Consider the following 11,959-nt stretch of genomic DNA (forward strand, 5'->3'; position numbering starts at 1 on the left):
CTGTGCGCTCCTGCAGGAAATGACCCCTGATTGTACTGCTCGCTGTCTTATCTCCCGATATATATTCATTCCTCCCGCAGACAGGCATGTCTTTCTTACAGTTAGCGCGGATTCGTTTTCGAAAGGACAGCCTCCCTTCCCCAAATTACCTAGTTTTCCGGAATGGTATTTTTCCAGATCGGGCTGCAAGAGCTTGCTGTGAAGATACGGCTGCTCTTTGTGGATCCGGAACTCAAGCTGCAGGGGGGGGAAGAGGAGGAAAGAATGTGACTCCTGTGCCACAGAAGAACATCAGAAGAACCCTGCCAGATCAGACCAGTCGTCCATCTAGTCCAGCCTCCTGTCTCACACAGTGTCCAACCACGTCCTCTGGAGGGCCAACAACAGGGCATAGAGGCCGAGGCCTTCATAAGAGCCCTGCTGGATCAGACCAGTGAGGGTCCATCTAGTCCAGCATCCTGTCTCACACAGCAGCCAACCACTTCCTCTGGACAGCCAACAACAGGGCACAGAGGTCGAGGCCTGCATAAGAACATCAGAAGAGCTCTGCTGGATCAGACCAGTGAGGGTCCATCTAGTACAGCCTCCTGTCTCACACAGTGGCCAACCAGTTCCTCCGGAGGGCCAACAACAGGGCATAGAGTCCGAGGCCTTCCCCTGACGAGAACCTAAGGAGAGCCCTGCTGGGTCAGACCAGTGAGGGTCCATCTAGTCCAGCATCCTGTCTCACACAGTGGCCAACCAGTTCCTCTGGAGGTTTAACAACAAGGCAGAGAGAATGAGACAGGAGGAGGAGGAGGAGGAGGAGGAGAATTTATTCCCTGCTCTTCACTACCCGAAGGTGACTCCGAGCAGTTTACAATCACCTTCCCTTCCAGTTTGGTCAGGTGTAGTGGTTAAGAGCGGAGAACCGGGTGTGATTCCCCACTCCTCCACATGCAGCTGCTGGGTGACCTTAGGTCAGTCTCAGTTCTCTCAGAGCTGTTCTCTCAAGAGCAGTTCTCTCAGGGCTCTCTCAGCCCCACCTACCGCACAGGTCTGTTCTGGGGACAGGAAGGGAAGGAGACTGTAAGCCACTTTGAGACTCCGAGTGAAGGGTGGGGTATAAATCCAATCTCTTCTCTTCCTCTCCCCACAACAGGCACCTTGTGAGGTAGGCTCAGAGGGAACTGGGATGGACCCAAGGTCACCCAGCCGGGAATCAGTTTGGTGTAGCGGTATAAATCCAATCTCTTCTTCTTCTTCAAACCCAGTTCTCCAGATTAGAGACCACCACTCTTAGCCGCTACACCAAACTAGCACTGTCCAATCACAGCAGATAAGTGGATGTCTGAAATGTGCCTGAACTAGAGTACAGTTCATATCCTGTTGCAAGCCACGGTCAAACCTTTAGTGCTCTGCAAGGATTGGGTCTAGATAAAATCAAGCCTGAACTCTCCCTAGAAGCTAAAATTACTAAACTGAGGCTATTGCACTTTGGACAAACTATCGGAGAAGACGATAATGCTAGGAGAAGTTGAAGGCAGCAGGAAAAGAGAAAATAGGGATGGACTCTACCTCAAAACCCTCCCCCCCAGCCCCCTGAATAATTAGAACATTTTTGCCATTGACTACAATGGCCCCATAGGATATAACGGAGCCAAACATTTTCAGGAATACCAAAAAAATTTGGGTACCCATAGAATACTGGTACTAGTATTCGGGTATATTTGGGAATCCCGAAAAAATTCACCTTTATTATACCCGAATCCAAACAAACCCAATTTTTTCCCCCTGCACTCCCCTAATGGACTCAGTCATCGTGGCCCTCAGTTTGAAAGACCTGAGCGAGGCTATTTAATGATGGGACGTTTTGGGGGACTTTAATTCACAGGGTTGCAAGGAGTCAGCAGCTACCTGTCCTCATTTAGCACACTCTCAAGGCTCTGAACTGCATCAACAACCGATTTAGGGGCTGATTTTCGTTCAGATTTCTCACCCGATCTTCCATTTCAAAAACGGCTCGCTACTAATGGATGAACACTTTTTAAGAAAATAAATATGCAACTAAGATGCAGCAGGGGAGACCTATCATCATCTGGAAAAGCTTATGGATCAGCGTTAACGGCAAATGGCATCCTGTTTCCACGCTAATGGGGATGCCAGCAGATGGCAGGAATGTTGCTCCCGTACCACAACTTTCTAATCTGCTTAAGGATTCATAGGCCTGTTTCTATTCATTAGCATGAACAGAACAGGGGAGGTTAAAAACGCTGCAGCTGATTTTCAAAGCCCCGGCCAAAGTACGCTATATGCTAAAATAGGATTACCCACGCTTTTTACTGGTTATCTGTTTAAGATTAGCTTTATTTTATCAAAGGAACAAATGTGCCTGGCCAAAACGTTGTCTACATTCACAACGTAAATCATGCAAGCTCTTACAGTGGTAAGCTGAAGAGTAAAAAAAATGGGGGCAAGTTTTAAAGAAAACATTACATGAAGTATCGTAAGAAATTATCAATGGCACACCCACGCAGCAGAAACATTTTCACGACAGAATGACTTAATGCTTTGGGGTTCACAAACATACAAACATTAAAATCTCACAGGTTTTGCTCTGTCTGCCGCCGATGTCGTTTGGAGAACCAGATGAAGCCCAAAATTGCTACCCTGAAAATGGAAAATATAAGGTTAATACCACACAGGAACACAGTGTTTGGAAACAGAAGGTCTTAAGAAAGCTTGCCAGAAGGAGAAACTCGACAGATTGGGTGTTTTACCTAAATTAAGGCCAGCAAGGCCTTGACATTTAAAAGAAACAACAATATTCATGTGCCACAGTTTCTGGGGGGCTTTTCTGGAGAGCTGACTATGTTATCAGGATTTAGTCTTGCAGATCACTCCATGCAATTAAAAGCGTGTATTTGGCAGCAGTAACTATTGCAGACAAAAGACTGCATGCAGCCGAATCTGAATCTGTTTCTGAGCTAGGCCTTACTATTGTCCAAAGCACAGCTGTCTCAGAATCATTTGGGCCTCTCTGCCTCTCCAAGAAGCACATAAGAGAGCTCATCTCTCCAGAAAGAAGCAGATCTTATTGCATCATGAAAAGATGGCCAGAAGACTGACTTATTGCCTTCACGGAGAACGAGACCCTTCAGAGGGCCACTCCAGGGGGAACATACAGTCTCAAGGTCCAGAGAAGACCCTAGCAGGACCTGCCCTGTTATGTCCACCAGAACACCTGCAATATGTACCGAATATGTAACACATGTAGTCACACGTGTGGTTACGTATGTTCAGGGTGGTGTAATGTAGGTGGAATGGACGATTAGTTGGAACACCCTATAAAAGGGAAGCCTTTACAACAGATGTTCCTCTTGGTAGAGGTGTCTCTGTTGGCCTTAGCGCGTTGTCATATACTTTATCTCTGTGTGTACATGCGGGAGATGGTAGCATTGTTCTCTTGCCTTTGGGAGAAGAGGAGGAGGAGGAGATTGGATTTATACCCTGCCCTTCACTACCCGAACGCGTCTCAGAGCGGCTCACAATCTTCTTTCCTTTCCCCTCCCCACAACAGACACCCTGTGAGGTAGGTGAGGCTGAGAGAGCTCTTTGGAGGACTGCCCTTGAGAGAACAGCTCTGAAAGAACTTATGACTTAACCCAAGGTCACACCAGCAGTTGCATGCGGAGGCGTGGGGAATCAAACCCGGTTCTCCCAGACTACAGCCCGCGCTCCTAACCACTACACCAAACTGGCTCTGGAAGGTGGACAGCGACTTGCTAGCATCTTTCTGTTCTGAATAAACTACGCGTAACTGAGAATCTGCTTCTGTGAATCTCTGGGTGAAAGGGGACAGTGGGAATATCCTCATGATGCATGATCCAGCTGCTCTCGGAGAGGGGCCAAATCCTCCTCTCTCTGACAGAGGCACTGTGTAATTTGACCTCTAAGAGAATTCCCCCTGGGTAGCAGTGTCAGCTGGGGGCCCACCCACGCAGATCACGCCTGCAAGGTAGGACAGCTCCAAAGAACGCCCAGACCCAATTTGTATGTAACACACTGGAATACAGAGCAAGCGCTTAATCTATAGACCATCATGGAACGACTTCTTTACACAGCGAGTTACTAAATGTGGAATACTCAGCCATATCTATAGACCACTTTGGATGGATCCAAGACCACCATGGAACTACTTCTTTACACGGCGAGTTACTAAATGTGGAATACTCAGCCAGAGGATGCCGTAATGGCCACAGGCACCGACAGCTTTGAAAGGGGGATAGATCGATTCATGGCAGAGAGGTGTTTCAGTGGCTACTACCATGACTAGAGGGAACCTCCACATTCAGAGGCCGTCAATGTCTGAATCACAGTGCCAGGAGGCAACATCCGGGGAAGGCCTCGGCCTCTCTGCCCTGGTGTTGGCCCTCCAGAGGAACTGGCTGGCCCCTGTGTGAGACGGGATGCTGGACTCAATGGACCTCAGTGGTCTGATCCAGCAGGGCTCTTCTGGTGTTCTTATCAGGGAAGGCCTCGGCCTCTCTGCCCTGTTGTTGGCCCTTCAGAGGAATTGGCTGGCCCCTGTGTGATGTTCTTATAAAGGCCTCGGCCTCTATGCCCTGTTGTTGGCCCTCCAGAGGAACTGGTTGGCCACTGTGTGAGACAGGATGATGGACCAGGTGGACCCTCACTGGTCTGATCCAGCAGGGCTCTTCTGATGTTCTTCTCAGGGGAAGATCTCAGCCTCTCTGCCCTGTTGTTGGCCCTCCAGAGGAACTGGCTGGCCCCTGTGTGAGACGGGATGCCGGACTAGATGGACCCTCACTGGTCTGATCCAGTAGACTCTTATATCCTTATGAGATGCTGCCTTCCCTCCTTTCAAGTGACACGTGAGGAGGCACATATCTCCTCTTGTGCCTCAGCTGACCCAGGGGGATCTAAGATGGGAAGCAGCAAGAGAACCTCATCTGTCCACAGCTGGCCGTGGATCCTGCAGGCAGAGGAAACACTGATGTAAGGTGTGGGGGAACTGCTCATCAGATTGAATACTTAGGCACACCACAAGTTCTCTCAAGCTCAGCTCTCCACCTGCAACCTGGGGACAGTAGTACTGGCCTAGTGAAGTAAGGTGTGGGGGAACTGTTCATCAGGTTGAATACTTAGGCACGCCTCAAGTTCTCTCAAGCTCAGCTCTCTACCTGCAACCTGGGGACAGTAGTACTGGCCTACCCAACAGCGCTGTTGTAGGAATTACAACACAATAATATAGCTAAAGGGGCTGCAGTGGCTCAGAGGTTAAGATGCTGAGTTGCAGACCGGAGGGTCGGTAGCTCGGCTGTTCAAGACCCGAGTGCCGCGTGACGGAGTGAGCTCCTGTCTCTGGCCTCAGTTCCTGCCAACCAGCAGTTCGAAAGCAAGAAACTGCAAGTAGATAAATAGGTGGGAAGGTAACAGCGTTTTGTGCGCCTCGGCATTTGTGCGCCTCGGCCACGTGACCACGGAGAAGTCTTCGGACAGCGCTGGCTCTTCGGCTTGGAAATGGAGATGAGCACCGCCCCCCAGAGTCGGATTCGACTGGCTTTCGAGCAAGGGAATCCTTTACCTTTAATAGAGCGAAGGCTGTTTGAACACGAAAGTGGTGGTGAAAACTGCCATTAGATTGCAGCCAATTTATGGAGACCCAGTATGGTTTTCAAGGCAAGAGATAAACAGAGGTGGTTTGCCATTTCCTGCCTCTGCACTGTGACACAGTAACCTCAGTAGTCCACACTGGTCTCCCATCCAAACACTGACCAAGGGCTGACCCCGTTTAGCTTCTGAGAACTGATGAGTGTGGGCCCATCCAGACCAGTGAAAACGCTCAAGCCTGCTATATAAATGCCAGTGTGTTTAAGCTGAATTTTTAAACTGCTATCAACTAGATTCTCTTTATAACCAGAGAAATAATGTTATGATGAAATAATTGCTATTGTTATTATTACTATGAGGACAACCTGATTCCATTCAGATTTGTTTTTATTCAGCTGGTCATTTTATTTATGTCTACGAGCATATTTATATTAACACCGCATTAAAATAATGCCTCTGTTCATAAAGTATGCTGGTATAGCCACCCACAAACACGCCCGCCCGCACTTAAACATAGCCGAACAGATTAGATATGCATGCTAGACAGAAAAAAAAGTTTGCTAGTTTTATTACACTTCATCCTTGTGTAAATATTTGCTAACGGCTTGTAAAACCAGAAATGAACACAAAAACAAATACCGTAACATAAAATAGAACGAGATGTCATGAAAACTGCGACTAAATAAATCGCCACTGGTAACAAAAAAAGTAAATACATCTGCTGTTGTTATAAATCACAACTGATAAACAATATATGGCACAGCAATTTATAACAGAAAGTCCATATCAGTAAATAAACCATACAGTATTTACTCAAATGCAAGACAAAGGGTTCTTTTGACCATGAGCCAGCAAAAAGAAAACAAAAGAAGTTATCTTAGATTCACATACAAGTTTCAGTTATGCCCAATACTAAATTTTCCCGTGCATATAACTTTTTTAAGGATGTTGTCTTACATGCAGGGCCGTCTCCCTTTCAAGTAAATACAGTATACATAAATCATAAGAGATACAGTATTTATTTACATAAAACATAACTATGCCACTTTTCCACCCAAACAGGACCCTCAATGAGTGAATATATCAAAATAAACATCAGCAAATAAAACATACTGCTGAATCATAACAAACGTGTCTAATAGCAATAAGTCATAGTAATTAGTGTCAAACGAACACATGCCAACAGAGCATACATACACTGTCCTGACTCCCAAAGCAATGCAAATATCAAACAAATGGCAACAATAAACCATCATTATCAAGGAAATTAACAAATGTCAAACATGTATTATGGATAAATGACATCATCAGAAATAATAAATCAGAAATAAACCTACATAAATCGTAAAACGGGTGCTTTCACACACACACTAAACAATGCACTTTCAGTACATTCCATGCACCTCGCAACTGGATTTTACTGTGTGAAATGGTGAAATCCACTTACAAACAGTTGCTGAAGTGGACTGGAACTGCATTATTGAGCATATGCGGGGGGAAAATGGGGCCGCCAAATCTGATTTGGGAGATTCCTGGAGATTCGGGGAGGAGCCAGGGGTGGGCAGGGGTCGAAGAAGGGGAAGAAGAACCTCAGTGGGCTGAGCCTAGGGTTGCCACCAGTGTTCCCTCTAAGCTGAGTTAGTGTGAGCTAGCTCACAGTCTTTTAGCCTCCAGCTCACACATTTTTGTCTTCACTCAGGAAAGATGGCTCCAGAGCAAACCAATTTTATGCAGCAGCCTAACTACCTGCTCACAACTTTAATGCCAGTAGCTCACAAAATAGAATTTCTGCTCACAGGACTCCACAGCTTAGAGGGAGCATTGGTTGCCACTCCTGGAGATTTTGGCAGTGGAGTTCAGGGTATAGGGAGAGGCCTCAATAAGATCAAATGGTATAGAGTTTATCCTCCAAAGCTTGTGTTTTTTTTCCAAGGGGCTTCATCTCTGTGGCCTGGGGATCAGTTGCAATTCCGTCCCCACCTGGAGGTAGGAAAAAATACAACACCACATAAAGTCAACAATGATAACAATAATGACATTGACAACTGACACCCTGTTATATCCAACATATATTAGGTAAAGGTAAAGGTCTCCCTTGCTCGAAAGCCAGTCGAATCCGACTCTAGGGTTGCGGCGCTCATCTCCGTGTCAAAGCCGAAGAGGCAGCGCTGTCCGAAAACGTTTCCGTGGTCATGTGGCCGGCAGGACTCAACACCAAGGCGCACGGAACGCTGTTCCCTTCCCACCGAAGTGGTACCTATTCACCTACTTGCAATGTCTTGCTTTCGAACTGCTAGGTGGGCAGGAGCTGGAACTAGAGACGGGAGCTCACTCCGTCATGCGGCACACTCGGGTCTCGAACTGCTGAACGACCGACCTTCCACAGCCTGCAGTTCAGCGTCTTAACCACTTGAGCCACCGCAGCTCCTTAAGGAAGTAGTAAAAGGGTCTAATACAAAAATTAACGTTGCATTTTCTCATAATTTTTGTGTCCCCCCCCTCCCCCCGGAAATCCTGGTCTCCCCGGCCCATGTTTTTACAATTTCTATAAAGTTTACATCTTTTTTTGCTACTTCTACTTGGGAGGCAAAGGATCCGGCGATACTCTGGGGATCGGCTTCTGAACCCTCCATTCCAATGCTGGAAAAGCCAGCCTCTTCTAAGCTGATGAGGTCCCGCGCAGATCGGGATGGGGCAGGGGTCGAAGAGCTGCCGAGCAAGAGCCCCACCCATTTTATAAAAAAAACACTTGGTGGGCACCATGGTAAGTGTCTGTGGACATTGTGTTGGGGATCCATGCCGTGACCCGACTGGCTTTCCATGAAAGGACTTTCTCTAGTTTGGTGTAGTGGAAAGAACCGGGTTTGATTCCCCACTCCTCCACAAGCAGCCAGCTGGGTGACCTTGGGCCAGTCACAGTTATCTCAGAGCAGTTCTCGAAAGAGCTCTTTCAGCCCCACCTACCTCACAGGGTGTTTATTGTCGGGAGACAAAGGGAAGGAGATTGTAAACCGCTCTGAGACTCTGAGTGAAGGGTGGGGTATAAATCCAATCTCTTCTTCTCCTTCAATGGACTACGAGCTGATGGGAGACTGCCATCTGTACTACACTGCCCCACCTACCTCACAGGGTTGGGAGGAGGGGAAGGGAAGGAGATTCTAAGCTGCTCTGAGACTCCAAATGAAGGGCGGGGTATAAATCCAATCTCTTCTTCTTCTCTGCCACTGAGTGGACTCTAATCTGGAGAACCGGGTTTGATTCCCCACTCCAACTCCACATAGAGCTGCTGCTGTGACCTTGGATTTGGTGTAGTTTGATTCCCCACTCCTCCACTTGCACCTGGCTGGATGCCCTTGGGCAAGCCATAGTTCTGGCACAGCTGTTCTTGAAAAAGAGCAGTCCTCGAAAGAGCTCTCTCAACCCCGCCTACCACACAGGGTGCCTGTTGTGGGGAGGGGAAGGGAAAGGAGTTTGTAAACCACTATGAGACTCCTTCGGGTACTGAAGGGCGGGGTATAAATCCAATTTCTTCTTCTCGGGTCACTCCCAGTTCTTTCAGAATGTTCTCTCAAGAGCAGTTTTCAAAGGAACTCTCTCCAACCCACCTACCTCACAGGGTGTCTGTTGTGGGGAGGGGGAAGGAGATTGTAAGATGCTCTGAGATTCCAAGTGAAAGGCAGGATATAGATCCAATCTCCTTCTTTCTCTCAGAGACGTTCTCTCAAGGGCAGTTCTCTCAGCTCTCAGCCCCACCTAACTCACAGGGTGTCTGTTGAGGGGAGGGGAAGGAGATCGTAAGCTGCTCTGAAACTCCTTCATGTAGTGAAGGGCGGGATGCAAACCCAATCTCTTCTTCTTCCTCTCAGAGCCGTTCTCTCAAGAGCAGTCCTCGAAAGAGCTCTCTCACCCCCACCTACCTCACAGGGTGTCTGTTGTGGGGAGGGGAAGGGAGTTTGTAAGCCGCTCTGAGACTCTTGAGTGAAGGATGGGGTATCAATCCAAGCTCTTCTTCTTCATCTTCTATGCTTATTCTGCCTTGGAAATTGACTTTTTGGAATTTTTAATATATTATTGGACATAACAGTGTGTCAGTTGTCAATGTTATTATTGCCATAACTGTTTCTCAGCTTGACATGGCGTTGTATTTTCCCAGTCTTCCGGTTCACCGTGGTCCCTTTCAGTAGAGCCCCCACCTGGAGGTTGGCAACCGTGCGGAAAAGCCCAATTCCAGACAGATGCATGCTAAGAAAACCAAACAGACAGTCAACAACACAAGAAGGACGGCCAGTTAACAAAGGTGTCCGTTGCAAAGCATCATGGGAAAAGAGACTTGACATTTGACAAATACAGAGATGAATGGGGAGCGGAGGGGGAGCTCCAAAACAAAGAGATGGGAAAAGGTCGAGGCGGTGGGGGGGATTCAGCGGCCCCTCGCCCCCTTACCGAGACCCCATGCCCCGCCCGGCTGCCCACCGAGGGGCGGCATTTGCTCGGCACCATGGAAACGGGCGGCACCGCGCGCGGCCACTCGCCGCCTCAGCCCGCGCGCCGGAAGCCGCCGGGCAGTTGCCGGGGCAACCGTCTCTTCCGAAAGCACGCTCCTTCCCTGTGCGCATGCCCAATCCATCCGCCAGCCCGTCCTAACCCGCGTGCGCGCGTGCGTACACACATTCTCCCAAAACGTTCCTTCTGTGAGGGGGGGGGAAGCCGGGCGGGGATTTAGGGGAAGGGCGTGACCCGGAGGCCCCGCCCTTCAGCCGTTCGCGACGAGCTTGTAAAACCACTCCCCCTCAAAGAGAGTGCGCTCAATCGCGGCTTCCCAACACTTCAGGTTCCGCATTGGCTCATGAGTGCCAATTGGTTTTCTTTCGGTGACTGCGTTTGTACCCCCGCTTTCCTCCCCAATTTTATTTCGCTTTCTTCATTGGTTCCTCATTTTTCTCCCCAAAGGGAACCCAAAAAGGCTTACGTCATTCTCCCTCCATTGTATCCTCACAACAGCCTGGCGAGGTAGGCTAGGCTGAGAGGGGGGAAAGTAAAACTAAAAAAAATGAGAGACCACGGAGTGGAATGACAGCCCCAGGGTGTAGCAGGAGTGTTCAGGGACTCAGGCAGAGTGTGACACAGAAAGGGAACATGGAGGTAAGGAATTCAGTAGAACTGGACATTGGAACTGGTAGAGGTACAACGGCAAGATTCATAGCTGACAATGGAGGAGGAGGCCCACATGGAAAAGGGTAAAAGTCGGATCTACATGGATCCTCATGAATTCATATGATTTTTACATTGAAACGAAATAAAACCACCATCATATTGTAGGCCATGTGTTAGTCTATAGGGGGCACCACAAAAATCACGCTCCCACAGATTCGTGGCACCACAACAGCGCAAAAACATGATTCCAAAGGATGGATCCTCATGAATTCATATGATTTCTACGTTGAAATGAAATAAAACCAACATCATCGTGTAAGACCATGTCTTAGACTATAGGCAGCACTCCAAAAATCATCCCTCCAGGAATTTGTGGCACCACAAAACTGCAAAAACATGGTTCCAAAGCACGGATCCTCATGGATCCTCAGGGTTTTTCAATTGGGTCACCCGAAACACACCATCAAATCACATAACATGTCCACGGCCACAGCTTGCACCACAAAAATCAGAGATCCACATCTTTGTGGTGACACCATTCTGTAAAAACATGATTCTGAAGCACGGATCCTCATGAATACTTGGGTTTTTTGTGTTGCGACACCCCAAACATACCATTAAATCCCATATCATGGCCATGGCCACAGCCCACACCACAGAAATCACGGTGCCACGGCTCTGTGGCAACACCATGCTGCAAAAACATGGTTTGGGGAGAAAAATGAGGAACCAATGAAGAAAGCGAAATAAAAACAGAATAATTGCCTCGGAGATCTTATGCGGTCGAACGCAGTTTCAAATCAAATCAAAGTACGGATGCAGTTAACTAGAGCTCTTTATTTTAACTGATGTGAACTTGAGACAGTGTAGCCGTCCGATTGTGTAAACGAGGATTTTATTCAACCCCAAGGAGCAAGTACAATTATTATTACATCACGATTAGATTTATAGCCTTCACCTTTGGAGCTTGTTCAAGATGGGTAGCCATGTTAGTCTGTCCGGTAAGAGCCCGGTAGCACCTTAAAGACTATCACAATTTGTAGCAGGGGATGAGCTTTCGTGAGTCACTGCTCAATTCTTCATTCCAGCTGCATTTGAAGAAGTGAGCCGTGACTCACAAAGGCTCATCCCCTGCTACAAATTTTGTTAGACTTTACGGGGCTCCTGGACTCTTGGCTCTTTTATACCACTT

General features: G+C 48.0%; 1 protein-coding gene across 1 annotated transcript in view; it reads right to left on the reverse strand.

Moving 5' to 3' along the window:
* LOC107112105 (leucine-rich repeat-containing protein 49-like) overlaps window positions 1–10,158 on the reverse strand; it is a gene marked incomplete at its 3' end in the record, with an annotated part of 20,673 nt that extends 10,515 nt beyond the window's left edge. Inside the window, exons 1-3 of the mRNA XM_015413177.1 lie at window positions 10,057–10,158; window positions 2,587–2,649; window positions 150–237 (exon numbers count right to left, since the gene is read on the reverse strand). Coding sequence (XP_015268663.1) covers window positions 150–237; window positions 2,587–2,649; window positions 10,057–10,113 — 208 coding nt within the window. The remainder of the gene's footprint in view (window positions 1–149; window positions 238–2,586; window positions 2,650–10,056) is intronic.
* Between the last annotated feature and the right edge of the window lie 1,801 nt (window positions 10,159–11,959).

The sequence above is a fragment of the Gekko japonicus genome, unplaced genomic scaffold, assembly GCF_001447785.1.
Source record: "Gekko japonicus isolate JY-2015 unplaced genomic scaffold, Gekko_japonicus_V1.1 scaffold5623, whole genome shotgun sequence".
Lineage (NCBI taxonomy): Eukaryota > Metazoa > Chordata > Lepidosauria > Squamata > Gekkonidae > Gekko > Gekko japonicus.